Here is a 14,367-nt window from a genome sequence, read left to right on the forward strand (position 1 = left end):
CTCAAGGCCCAAGTTTACGATATTACTGCAGATCCAGAATCCTAAAGCAGAACCTCACGGCCAGTTTGCTTATATAAAGGCAAATGACAGGTCATGGCCGAGAATTACATTAGCATCAGCTACAGTCATAAACAATATTTACAGATGTTTACAGGAGTTTAATTTTGTTAATGAGCATGCTATCCCCCATCCTACCTTACTCAAGTAACCAATCAGTAATAAAATAAACAAATTATGAGCAACAGGACAAATAAACACAATACAACAGAGGCAAGTTAAATAGTGCTTTAAGTTTTTTGGCCTATCCTAACAAACCATACATTAATAGAAAGCATATTTATTCAGCTTTTAGATGATGCATAAATCTCAATTTTAAAAAATTGAACCTTATGTTTTGTGGTCCTGGGTCACATATACAGTATGCTTGGAAGAATTTCAACTAATAATAGATTACATTTTCGATTTTTGTTTCTCGAAACAGCCCTACCATATTCCTTCAGAACACTTGCAATACGGAACATGCATGGGATAATTTTTGTTTGTCTGTCACCGATGGAGTTTTGGTTTCTTGCTGGTGTTGCCTCTGGCTTACTTAGTTGGGGACACTTAATTTCCAGCGATATCGTCAACTTGATTGCACAGATACTATTTAATCTGAACTTGAGCTGGATGATGACATCACTCAATTCACTGCCTTTAACTGAAAATTGAGTGTTTACTATTGTCCTTTTGCATTGACACACTATTTTCCTATTTAATACTGTAAAGCTGCTTTGACACACTCTGTATTGTTAAAAGTGCTACAGGTATATAAATAAAGGTGACTTGACTTGAGTAAAAATATTAAAGAAGGTTACAATTTATTAAATCGACAAGAGCAAGTTTTTTATTTATTTTTGTTTTTTAATAATGACTTTTTTTGTAATCCGAAAAAATAACAGCATAAAGTTACTAATTATGTACTGGTTGTGAAGGGATAAATAAACTATAGACTATGAGAGTAAGCGTGATTGGTTCACGTGATCTCCGTGCTAGCACTTAGCTTGATCTGAGGTGGGTACTGTGTTCTGTGGCACCATATTAAAGAGTGCCAAAACAGTATTTATTATTATTAACGTTTTCTGATGAAATAGAATCTGAAAGACTGTGCATACTGCGATTTATTGGACGGGCTGCATGCTACAAATTGCTAATGTTTAGTACAGGTTTGTTCACGCATCACTTGAGAACAGCAATTTTTGGATTTAAGAATGGATATCGGTTCATAAAAATATATTAAAATGCAGAAATCTATTTAAACCCAGCCCTAATAAAATGCTAAGGGATACCTTGCTCATAAAGGCTTTTATAGAAATTTGGTTCAATAATACTGAATGTATAAACTACTGAATATGTGTGCCTTAAGCTTCAGACAAACATTCCGCTTTTATACGTAACTTAAAATCTTTATTTTTGAAATGTTTGCACCATCAAATCAGAATTCAACAAATTTTTTATAATTTGGGAGGCAATATGTATTTAATATTATATATAAGGCACAGTGTGCCAGAATTCCTTTTTTTTGCTCAAGTTTTCCTCATATACTGAATGAAGGGTCAGGTTTTGGAACTAATAGGGCCTATATCTATGAATGTTTTTTCATGCATGTATGATATACCACAATAGATGTGACACAACACATATACGTTTTTAGAGGTGGACAGTAATGAAGTACATTTAGTACACTTTTTGAGTATCTGTACTTTACTTGAGTATTATTTTTTCTGGAAACTTCTCTACATTTGCAAGACATATATAGTACTTTTCACTACACTACATTTCTATCAAGGTCGTCGAAGTAAAAAAGTTGTTACTTTCTACTTGTAGCTTTGAAAGTGGGTGGATTTTTTTCTTCTTCTCTAAAACGTGATTTTTTTTTTCAGACAGTCTGCTAGTAATCACTCATGTAGGGCTACGTGAAGTAATTTCCCAGCATTTTTTGAAAACTGACCAGCTGCAAATGTGATATTTATTTGCAACAATTCAGTTCTAAATGAAAATATTACCTAAAGCCACAGAAAAACTGTTGTGCGCCTCCTAACAAAACACAGTAGGGGTTTGACTTGAAGCAGCACTGCACATTCAAAGTACTGCAAGAGTGATTAGAGAGCATTTCCGAAATGTTTGTTTTGATTTCAGATAAATCTTGCTGTTTTGCTTTCTTGTTAAAGCAGTGTTGCTGTTGTAAAGTTATACAGATATTGTGTTGCTGATTATTACAGCAGGTTTGATTGTTAATTTCTATAGTTTTTAACATTACAAAAGCTCTTTATTCCAAAGATACTACAAGCTAGTCAGTGTATTCAGTATTCGTAATGTATTGTAAGTTGCTTCAGAGGCATAAGGTACTGCAAGTATTAAATACAACAATAATAAAACAGTGCATAGGAAATTTACATTTGGTACTTAAGTACTTTTAAAAGCAAGTACTTCACTTTTACTTAAGTAAAAATCTGTCTTTACCACTTTCACTTGTAATAGAGTAATATTTGACCAGTAGTATCTGTACTTTCACTCAAGTAATGGAATTGTGTACTTTGCCCACCTCTGTACATTTGTGACACATTCACTTATATACAGTACTACACTAAGATGGACTGCTTTTTTTTTGATTTTTTTTTTTAATGTTTTATGTAGACCTATTTTGCCAGGATACAAAGTCAGATAAATCATCTTTTAATTTTGCACAAATAAAACACATGTAATTTACACTGTTCTTCATTCATTTTGTTGTTAAAGATTTCAGTAAGTATAAAAATATTGAATGTTGTCCAATGTGATGCACAGAGATGGAAATTAAATCAAACTGTGAAAACATTGATATCAGATGAGTTTGGTTCAAATATTCTCCTTGTTACAATGAGAGAAAGAGTTTTCCTAAACCATGGGTAGAAAAAGCCATATATGATGGGGTTTATGGTGGAGTTAATGTAACCTAACCAGACAAACACTTCAAAGAGAGCAAGTGGGGTGGAAAAGTTGATGTAGGGATCCATCACGGAGTTAATAAAAAATGGCAACCAGCAAATGATAAAAGCACCAACGACCACACCAAGTGTTTTTGCTGCTTTGCGTTCAGATCGTCGAGAGCTTTTAAACACATTCTCATTTTCATGCTGGTTTGCCTCACTGATTGTTCTTACATGTTTTTTTGCAACTACGAAAATCCTAACATACAGTCCAAACATGACAGAACAAGGAAAGAAAAAAGTTATTAATGTGTCTAAAACAGACCATAATTTACTGAAAAGCAGACTGCAATGTCCTATACAATATATTGATTCAATATATTCCTCCAGTCCTTCCACATTAGCTTTTGAGTACAGTAGACCATATGAATAGACTGCAATCATAGCCCAGCTTATCATCACCATGACCCATGCAACAGGTATGGTTATTCTTGTAGGATACTGAAGCGGATAACAAACAGCCTGATGTCGATCAATAGCAATACAAACAAGATGGAAAATAGACACTGATGCAAGAAACAAGTCAAAGGTGGAATGCAGCAAACAGAAGGCATCTCCATAATACCAGCAGCCATCCACAGAACGGATCATACTGAAAGGCATGACCACCAGTCCAAGCAGCAGATCTGCTAGAGCCAGAGACATCACCAGGATGTTAGTGGGAGTCTGGAGCTGTTTGAAGTGCGCGATTGAAATGATGACCACCGAATTTCCTAGAATGGTCACAATCATTGCAGACACCAATAGGAGATATACCACAGTCTGAGTGGAAACATGATGTGTCCCTTTAAGACAAGAGTTGTTCACTGCAGGAAAACAAAACTGAGTGGGATCATATTGTTGTGATGATAAATCCATCCTGCCTGTCGTGGTTTCTTCGTCTCAGAAAAGTCGAATCTAGTAAATTCTGTTTCAGTTGGACTATTTAGGCCCTTAAATACTCTTCATGCTATTTTCTGACCCTCCCACATCATCAAAGGGCAACAAATGACCAACGAGCACTCATTAAAATTAAAAATATACACTCTCAGAGGAAAGGTACAAAACTCTCACTGGGGCGGTAACCTTTTAAATGGAACTAAAGGTACATTTAAGTATGTACCTTTAAGACGAGGCTGTCAAATGCAGTTCCTGGAGGGCCACTGTCCTGCAGAGTTTTGCTAACCCTAATCAAACACACCTGAACCAGCTAATCAAGGGCTGTATCCAAAACTGCATACTTCCCAACTATACAGTAAGTGAAAAACAGTATGTGACAAAAGAAGTATGTCACATTCCTACACACATTCATACTATATAGAACGTATTCTTTTTGCAGCTGTGAAGTATTTACTTATTCATAAAAGTACCTACTCAAGAGATTGTGATTTTGGATGCAGGCAAGGTTCTCACGATTGCTAGAAACTTCCAGGTGTTTTGGAGCTGGCTGGAGCTACACTCTGCAGGACAATGGCCCTCCAGGACTGGATTTTGACACATGTGCTTAAGGTACTAATGTACCATTTATGGATAAATCAAATATAAATATGTACCTTTGGGCTTTTTCTACTTTAGGGTAATGCCCAGTGATAGTTTGTACTTTTTTTTTCTGAGAGTGTACAGACTGGTTTGTCCAAAAAACATTTGGTTGAGTTTAAAAGAAAGCTATACAGTTTTAGCTGAAATAAATCCTAATCAAAATGCAGCAACATGGATCATTACATCTAATGCCATTTCAACTTCACAGAAAGACAAAAAGGCAAATAAGCTTTATATGTTACATTGGAGGGGACGTTTGTCCTGGAGAGCCACAGTACTGCAGAATTTTGCTCCAGCCTTGATAAAAACTCACCTGCCTGTAGCTTTCTAATAACCCCTAGACCTTGATTAGCTGGTTCAGGTGTGTTTGAGGTTAGGGCTGAGAATATTTCACCTTCAGTCTTATTTTTGCCCTGAACATTAAAGATGTCTTGGGCCCAATTTATAAACCTCCCCTTCAAAAAAAAAAAAAAAAAAAAAAAAAAAACAATATGCACACTGTATTTTATTTTCTCCATTCTATCAAGGTAACAATGTCTGTGCAAATGACAGTTTTCAGCCTTATAATCTAATTTAAAAAAAATTCTGGAACTGAACACATGAGCAAAGATGGCAGCAAGAAGATCTTATATTTCAAAGCAAACACCACTGAGAGGAACAAAAACACAAAGGGATGACTTTCTCCTGGAAGGCTTTTAAAGACCTTCTTTGGTTGGAAAGAAATACTTAATTAATAAAAACCTATAAGAAATATGCCCTAAGCTTCAGCATACCACTTTTGTACACTAAAAACTGAATAAAATATACATTTAAAAAATGTTGTCTGAATCATCAAATCAGAATTCAAGTCTTTGTCAGAACTGATTTTAGATCACCATTTAATTTTGCAAAGATTAAGCATCTGATTTTACACTGTATTTATTTATGTGATTTGCAAATGTTACAAAGTATCAATGTGCTGCACATATGAAAATGGAATCAAACAGTGAAGACATTGATATCAGAGGAGTTTGGTTCAAATATTCTCATTGTTATAATGAGAGAAAGAGATTTTCTAAACCATGGGTAGAAAAGGCCATATATGATGGGGTTTATGGTTGATTAGCCAAACCAGCCAAATGCGTCAAAGAGGACAAAAGGAGTGGAAAAGTTGATATAAGGATCCATCAAAGAGTTTATAAAAAACGGTAACCAGCAAATAATAAAACCACCCACGACCACACCGAGAGTTTTTGCTGCTTTGCGTTCAGATCGTCGAGAGCTTTTAAACATATTCTCGTTTTCATGCTGGTTTGCCTCACCGATTGTTCTAATGTGCTTTTTTGCAACTACAAATATTCTTGCATATAGTCCAATCATGACAGAACAAGGCAAGAAAAAAGTTAGTAATGTGTCTAAAACTGACCACAATGAATTGAAAAGCAAAGTACAACTTCCCATACAGTATATTGACTCACTGTATTCTTCCAGTCCTTCCACATTAGCTTTTGAATACACTAAGCCATAAGAATATAATGCAGCCATGCTCCAACTTATCATCACCATGACCCATGCGACAGGTATGGTTATTCTTGTAGGATACTGAAGCGGATAACAAACAGCCTGATGCCGATCAATAGCAATAAAAATGAGATGAAAAATAGACACTGATGTGAGAAACAGGTCAAAGCTTGAGTGCAGCAAACAGAAGGCATCTCCATAATACCAGCAGCCATCCACAGAACGGATCATACTGAAAGGCATGACCACCAGTCCAAGCAGCAGATCTGCTAGAGCCAGAGACATCACCAGGATGTTAGTGGGAGTCTGGAGCTGTTTGAAGTGCGCGATTGAAATGATGACCACCGAATTTCCTAGAATGGTCACAATCATTGCAGACACCAATAGGAGATACACCACAGTCTGAGTGGAAACATGATGTGTCCCTTTAAGACAAGAGTTGTTCACTGCAGGAAAACAAAACTGAGTGGGACTGTATTCTTGTGATGATAAATCCATCCTCTCAGTTTCAGAAAACTAGAACCTATAAAGTGCTGTTTTTTTTAGTCTAGACAGGCCTTTAAATATTCTCCATGCTCTTTTATGACCCTCCCACATCATCAAAGGGCAGCAAATGACAATCAAGCAGTCATTAAAAATTAAGAAAATATGCAGTCTTAAGTTACATAATTTAAATATTCTGGTTTGTCCAATACTCAGTAATTATTTATCTAATAAAAGAACTGGATAAATAAAATTGTGTAAAAGATTATTTCTCATGACAAAGATGAAAAATGTATTTTATAAAAAATCTCTTGAAGTGAACACCCATGATCTGAATTGCTGTCAATAAGAATTAGGCCTATATGGTTGACTACTGACATAAAGTCATAATTTGATTACAAGTTTGTGATTTGTTTCAATACTGATCTTGATGCGATTCAATTTTGATCCATTTGGAAATACATAAGGTACAGCACAGTGTTTCTCATAAAATCTATAACTAATAAACTAAACAGTAAACTTGTTACTATAATGAAAGGATAAATTGTACAAGAAACATTTAACATTGCATATAAGGCAGTTAGTAATAATAATAATAATAACTTGTTGATCTATAATTGTTTCTACTCCTATTCTGTTACACTTATGGACTTTATTGTTGTGTTTTCTCTCTTCATGTTCCTTGACCAAGTTTCTGTCTCCAACTGATTATGTAAGTCAGTTCACCTGTGTCTAGTTAATTTGTAGAGTGGGTGCTGGTGAGTAGCAATTGTGTGCATGATTTGCATCATTATCAATTCACTGCTGACTGCATTCTATGCTGATGAGGAACTCGCCAGCCCCACTTCAGACCCAGAGCCCAGCCTACCATCACCCCGCTGAGCGGAGCATCAGCCAGAGCCCACCTCAGAAAGAGAGTCAAAGCCCAGAAAGATCGATAGTGCTGAGGATTGCCCTGGAGCCAGATCCTGGCCGACCGTCTGACCAGGTGCGAGAGCTGGCAACAACGCATGCTACGGTGGATGAAATGGTGGAGAAGGGGGGGCTGAGAAAAGCCCCGCCAACTGCACCACCGCTGAGGGTGAGCTGAGTCGGGACTCTGAGGACTTAATTAACTTTAATATTGAGATACCCTGTCTTCCTTCATCATCTGGACTCTCTTCCTGTCCTGATACGACCATGGAGGCCGTGAACAAACTGTCTTTATATGTTGAACAGTCTGTCTGCCTGGAATCTGTCTGCCCTGATCCGTCTGTGAAGTCAACTCAAGTCACCTTTATTTATATAGCGCTTTAAACAAAAAAGATTGTTTCAAAGCAACTGAACAACATTAATTAGGAAAACAGGGTATCAATAATGCAAAATGACAGTTTAAGGCAGTTCATCATTGAATTCAGTGATGTCATCATGCAGCTCAGTTCAGTTTAAATCGTATCTGTGCAATAATTTGCAATCAAGTCAACGATATCGCTGTAAATGAAGTGTCCCCCAACTAAGCAAGCCAGAGGCGATAGCGGCAAGGAACCAAAAACTCCATCGGTGACAGAATGGAGAAAAAACCTTGGGAGAAACCAGGCTCAGTTGGGGGGCCAGTTCTCCTCTGACCAGACTAAACCAGCAGTTCAATTCCAGGCTGCAGCAAAGTCAGATTGTGCAGAAGAATCATCTGTTTCTTGTGGTCTTGTCCCGGTGGTCGTCTGAGACAAGGTGTTTACAGGGGATCTATCTCTGGGGCTCTAGTTGTCCTGGTCTTCGCTGTCTTTCAGGGCTGTAGAGGTCCTTTCTAGGTGCTGATCCACCATCTGGGCTGGATACATACTAGATCCGGGTGACTGCAGTGACCCTCTGACTTGAATACAGACTGGATCTGGTGGCTATGGTGACCTCGGAATAAGAGAGAAACGGACTAATATTAGCGTAGATGCCATTCTTCTAACGATGTAGCAAGTACATTGGTTGTTTTGGAATAAGAGAGAAACAGACTAATATTTGTTTGTTGCAGCCTAAAAATCCTTTAACGGATTTGGATATTAGAAGCGTATTAGTGTGCTATGTGTAAGCCAGGTTAAAGAGATGGGCCTTTAATCTAGATTTAAACTGCAAGAGTGTGTCTGCCTCCCGAACAATGTTAGGTAGGTTATTCCAGAGTTTGGGCTCTAAATAGGAGAAGGATCTGCCGCCCGCAGTTGACTTTGATATTCTAGGTATTATCAAATTGCCAGAGTTTTGAGAACGGAGCTGACGTAGAGGACTATAATGTAACAAGAGCTCGTTCAAATACTGAGGTGCTAAACCATTCAGGGCTTTATAAGTAATAAGCAAGATTTTAAAATCTATACGTACTTTGTTTGGCCTTCCAAAAGAGGACATGACTAGAAATGTTTGAAACCCAAATATTTGACTGTGTGCAGCAGATTTTATAGAGGACTGTTTCCTGATCCTGGGAGAGAAGACTACAATGCCGGCTGTTCTGACTCACAGTCTGTAAGTATGTGTATTATGTAAAGGATTTGCCACTGATGATTCAAACGCAAGTTTTGAGCAGTGTAGAGCAGTGGTTCTCAATTCCAGTCCTCGCGCCCTTTGCTCTGCACATTTTATATATTTCTCTTATGACTTTAGACGTTTGTTCTATTTGAACGTAAGTGCCCTGCGAAGTGGACATCACAGAATATTCCGCCACGATTCCAGTTCTAAGCAAATGTATATGTTCCATTCAAAGTGCATTGAAGTGTCCGAGACGTTAATTTAAATTGTATTTATTTACAGAGGTATATGATGTCACACTTGTCCGTGTGTGAAGACGTTGCGCAGAGCAAATCCATGAATGAATGTTCCGAAGTGAGGTAACCTTCAACAGATTGCCCCTGCTCAGGGAGTAGGGAGCAATGAACACTGTGTAGGGACCATGTCAATGAGAACACAGTTAATGCACAGAGCTCACTTCTAGTGAGCTGATTACCTGAATTAGGTGTGTTAACAAAGAGAGACATGAAAAATATGCAACTCTGGAGTGCAATGGATTGCAGCAAACAGAATGCATCTCCATAATACCAGCAGCCATCCACAGAATGGATCATACTGAAAGTCATGAACACCAGTCCAATCAGCAGATCTGCTAGAGCCAGAGACATCACCAGGATGTTAGCGGTCTGGAGCTGTTTGAAGTGCGCGAAGGAGATGATGACCACCGAATTTCGAAGAATGGTCACAATCATCGCAGACACCACAGTCTGAGTGGAAACATGATGTGTGCCTTTAAGACAAGAGTTGTTCACTGCAGGAAAACAAAACTGAGTGGGATCATATTATTGTGAGGATAAATCCATCCTCTCAGCCTTAAAAAAACAAAACCCATAAAATTCTAGAATGGACTACAGGTATGTTAACAGCGTCCCTAAGAGTCAGAGTCCCTTAAATACACTTCACCATCTTCTTTGACCCTCCTACATGATGAGGCAGCAAATAATAGCCAAGCACTTAAAATATACATTTCAGTTTTATGGTTTGACCATGGCTCAAGGATTTTTAAGCCTGGTACATGTTAAAAAGTTTGGGGCTGGTGAGGTTTTTTTTTGTGTTTTTGAAAGAAGTCTCTTTGAAAGAAGGCTGCATTTATTTGGTGAAAAATACAGTAAAAACAGTAAAACTGTAAAATATGAATACAATTTTAAATAACTGTTTTCTACTTGAATATATTGTAATGTATGTATATATGTAATTTATTCCTGTGATGGAAAGCTGAATTTCCAGTATCAGTGTCACATGATCCTTCAGAAATCATTCTAATATGCTGATTTTGTGCTCAAGAAACATTTATTATTATTAATGTTGAAAACACTTGTGCTGCCTAATATTTTTGAGGAAAGAGTGATACATTTTACATAGATTTTTTTTGTAACATAAGAAATGTCTTTACTGACACTTTTGATCAATTTAATGGATAACTGCTGAATAAAAATATTTATTATTAAAATCTTACTGATTTGAATTGTATGGTATAGTGTATTTTTATCTTACAGCAAAGCTATTCAGCAAAGCATTTGTAATTAGTGTACTTTATATTTTTATTTTATATTTGATGTGATATTTTATTTGCTTGATTAATAAATAAACATGTTGCAATTAGTACTTAATGAAGATCTCAAAATACAAATGCAAGATTTATTAAGATGATTTGCAGTCCCATAATGCATTGTGATAATCTCTGTAAAAATGAAAATCCATCCAGGATAGTGGATGAAGTGAGAATAAATTTTCATTTATTTAGTTTTAATGACTTTTTTAAAAAAAAAAAAAAACGTCACTCCTTATTATTCCGTATTATCTAATTAGCAAAATCAGAATGAGATAATGCTCTGAGGTGAATGTTTTCACTCCTGTAGGGATCAATCAGAGTCAAGTGTGATTCTTTTGGAGTATAATGAGGACAGGTGTGAATGTGCCGATAAACAGCAGGACATACTCCAAACATGTTTATCACATTTAATAAGTCCCTAAGCTCACAAACATATTTAGATGAAGGAGACATAAATCTAACCACCAGTTATTTCCACAACAGGATTTCTCAAGAGTCAGAAATTACACAGGTATGATGTTTCAATGGAGAAATCAAAAAGACATTTGATTAGGATTTTAAGCACATTCTAATAAAATATTTATATCATGTAAATTTAAATCACACATAAACTCAGACTGACACACATTAACTGACTGAATGTATTCTTTTTACGCACATTAACATTTTTAAAAACAAATCAACAATCAGTCCACTCCTTCAAAGGCAAAGGCCTGTACTTCAATCCTGAATGCACAGAAATATTACATTTTCACATTTTTACAGCTCGACAGGAAACGATGCAGAAAAGAAATTATGTTCTGCATTGTAAAAAAAAATTTCAAGTTGTCATCAAAGATCACTGAGGGTTTTATAAGAAAGTACCATTTCAGTCTTTACACTTCCAAAATTCATGATTAATTCAATGTGTTGCTGTAATTATTTGTAATTTTTGAGGGATTTTTTTTCAAAGTAAATCCTACACCACTTTTTTCAGAGTGTATCAGTGAAATTCACCTGGATTTTTCTTCAAACATCACGTCTCATATTTCATCTGAAGCTCTTCACTGACCCTGTTAAGCATGGGGCAAAAATTTTATTCATGGTGGAAATGACATCACAACTGTGCAACAGCCAAATGTGTTAAAAAAAAAAAAATTTTTTACAACTTTTTACAAAATAAATACTAAAGAGTTTATATTTATTATCTTTCTTTAAATTTCCATAGTTTCTAAAATGCAATTATGCATACTTTATGAAAGGTTTTCTTATTTTAAAATTCTACGCCTGGGTCTGGAAAAAGGGCAAAACAATAAAATACATTTAAAAGAACCAAATATAAGTAATAAATGCATGATAAAAATCAATCCAAGCAGTTGATCTCTGCTAATTGTAATAACTATCAAATATCGTGGAACATAAAAGCACCAAGATGAAGAAAAATTGTATGTTTAACAGACTGCATTCATTGATTTATGTAACTCAGGATAAAAATAGTGGGAAATCTCATATAGGAAAAGCTTTTCTGTTGTTGACAGATGATGGCTGTAGTGACAGTAGTGATGCAATGCAGGAGGGGTGAGGATATAAATAAGTGCTTTCTGAAGGTTCGCTCTTTTGTAGACAGGCAAGGTCTGTCATAAATGTTTAATGGAATGATTTATGATCAAGCTGCATAATGTTTTTGTGTAGTTATACATGGCTATATGAAATCAAACTATTATATTCCTTTTAACGTAATAAGAAAAGCAGTGAGTTATTTGCTTATAAATAAATGTGTGTTTGTTTGTTTGTTTTGAACAGATGGTCATGGACCTAAACAATTCAACTCAGACTAGGATTGACCGTGGGCCTGTTCTCTGTTTTGAGTCATCCAACAACTCGTGTGAGAGATTCGTCTACCCATCAGAGATTCAGATTTTGCTTTATTTGTTCTTCAGTGCCATTGCGCTTACCACAGTATGTGGAAACCTGCTGGTCATCGTCGCCATTATTCATTTCAAGCAGCTGCACACACCAACAAACTACCTCATCCTTTCTCTGGCCGTGGCTGATCTGCTCATCGGAGGTTTCGTGATGCCTCCCAGCATGCTGCGGTCCGTTGAGACTTGTTGGTACTTGGGAGACGTGTTCTGTAAAATACACAGCAGTGTTGATATTATGTTATGCATCACATCTCTTTTGCACATATCTTTCATCTCAATCGATCGCTATTATGCTGTATGCCATCCGCTTCAGTACCGGAGTAAAATCACACCTCCCATTTCCCTCATTATGATTTCCCTAAGCTGGGGTCTGGCTGCCTTTGTTGGATTTGCTATGGTGTTTCTAGAACTCAACATTTTGGGTGATGAGGAGTTTTATTTCAATAATGTAGACTGTAAAGGAGCCTGTATCATCTTTCAAACCGCAGCAGCCAGCACCATTTCCTCATTTCTTGCTTTTGGCCTTCCCGCAATAATTGCTGTCAGCATTTATATAAAAATTCTCCTTGTTGCACGAAAACAATCAAAATCTATACAGCATTCAGCACACATGGGAAAGAAAAACTGTGTATCTATAAATAAAACCGAGGGAAAGGCCACAAAAACACTGGCTATCATCATGGGGGTATTTTTTGTCAGCATCTCACCCTTTTTCTTCTGTAATCTAGTAGATCCTTTTCTTGATTACACAATACCACCGACCGTATTTGATGTTTTTTTGTGGATTGGATATTTGAATTCTCTGTGTAACCCTTTTGTGTATGCATTCTTTTATAGATGGTTTAGAAAAGCTCTGAGAATCATTCTTTTGGCCAAAATATTTCAAGTAAATTCTTCACAACTTGACTTGATGGAAAGACGTAATTAGGAATGACTATCTCTTGTAAATAATTTATATATAAATGTAAATAAACAGAAATGTCCTGCTAATATGTTTTAATGTCTATGTAACTATAATTTCATCTCTGCACAGTAAGCATGATGCCAAATAACCAGATGACAAATGCATTATTTATACTGACCCACCACATGAAAAGTGTGCAGATTAAATTTAGACTATATAATCCTTTATAATATGAGCAAATGTCAAAGTGCATCAGTGTGTATCATTATTCTTTTGAGACCCATCTATTACATGCATAATGTTACATTTTGCAAGCAACTCTGAATGTTTCAATATGCCAATTAAATCACATGTAAATTCACAATATTACACAAACATGTTTAAGTCTGTCAAGAGTAGAATTTCTTCCTTAAATAAGCAGGCTACTTCTCCTTTCAGTATCAAACACAATGTTACTTCTCAAGATACCCTGGAGGAACCTAAAACTAGAAATCAGAAAGAAATCAGCCCTTTCCATTTGTCCCATTTTATGTTAAACATATTTAAATGTTTTTCATTTAATAGCCTAATACAATACATCCATAAGCATATGGGTCATATGAAAGCCCCCAAAGCACAATTAGGCCTATCAATTTTGTGTCTCTGATAAAGACACTAAAAGGGATAGTTTACTGAAAACAAATGTGCTTTTATTTACCAACCATCATCGTTTCTGTATGCTTTCATGTTTTTTAGTTTTTTTTTTTTTTTTGCCGTATCTGCCGTTTCATAACAATAATGATTCGGGACTGAATGACTCTTTTGAATCGATTCTTTCAACCCGTGTGAATAATCAAAGTCAAACCCTGCTTTCCATTCGGAAGGGCTCATCCCTTTGCCCTAACCCCTTCAAAGGGTTTACTCTCTGGGGTGAGAGCTCTGAAGGGTTGAAGGGTGTAGGGGACCAAACAACTGTTTCTTGAAGTGCCCTTC

The 14,367-nt window shown here is 36.3% G+C and overlaps 3 protein-coding genes across 3 annotated transcripts; 1 reads left to right on the top strand and 2 right to left on the bottom strand.

Moving 5' to 3' along the window:
- Positions 1-2,692: 2,692 nt before the first annotated feature.
- LOC109064297 (trace amine-associated receptor 13c-like) lies at positions 2,693-4,210 on the bottom strand. The gene has a single exon (XM_042747025.1). It carries the CDS (start codon positions 3,864-3,866, stop codon positions 2,841-2,843), a length of 1,026 nt encoding a protein of 341 aa, XP_042602959.1. The 5' UTR covers positions 3,867-4,210; the 3' UTR covers positions 2,693-2,840.
- A 396-nt stretch (positions 4,211-4,606) lies between these two features.
- Positions 4,607-6,563, bottom strand: LOC109060101 (trace amine-associated receptor 13c). The gene is given in 1 exon segment (XM_019077247.2): positions 4,607-6,563. A coding segment is annotated over 1 exon segment (1,020 nt). The 5' UTR covers positions 6,525-6,563; the 3' UTR covers positions 4,607-5,504.
- Positions 6,564-12,272: 5,709 nt separating this feature from the next.
- LOC109060095 (trace amine-associated receptor 1-like) lies at positions 12,273-13,419 on the top strand. The gene is made up of 2 exons (XM_019077242.2): positions 12,273-12,700; positions 12,773-13,419. The coding sequence occupies exons 1-2, from the start codon at positions 12,370-12,372 to the stop codon at positions 13,417-13,419; spliced, it is 978 nt and encodes a 325-aa protein (XP_018932787.2). The 5' UTR covers positions 12,273-12,369.
- The last annotated feature ends 948 nt before the right edge of the window (positions 13,420-14,367 follow it).

This window comes from Cyprinus carpio, chromosome B20 (genome assembly GCF_018340385.1).
Source record: "Cyprinus carpio isolate SPL01 chromosome B20, ASM1834038v1, whole genome shotgun sequence".
Taxonomy (NCBI): Eukaryota; Metazoa; Chordata; class Actinopteri; order Cypriniformes; family Cyprinidae; genus Cyprinus; species Cyprinus carpio.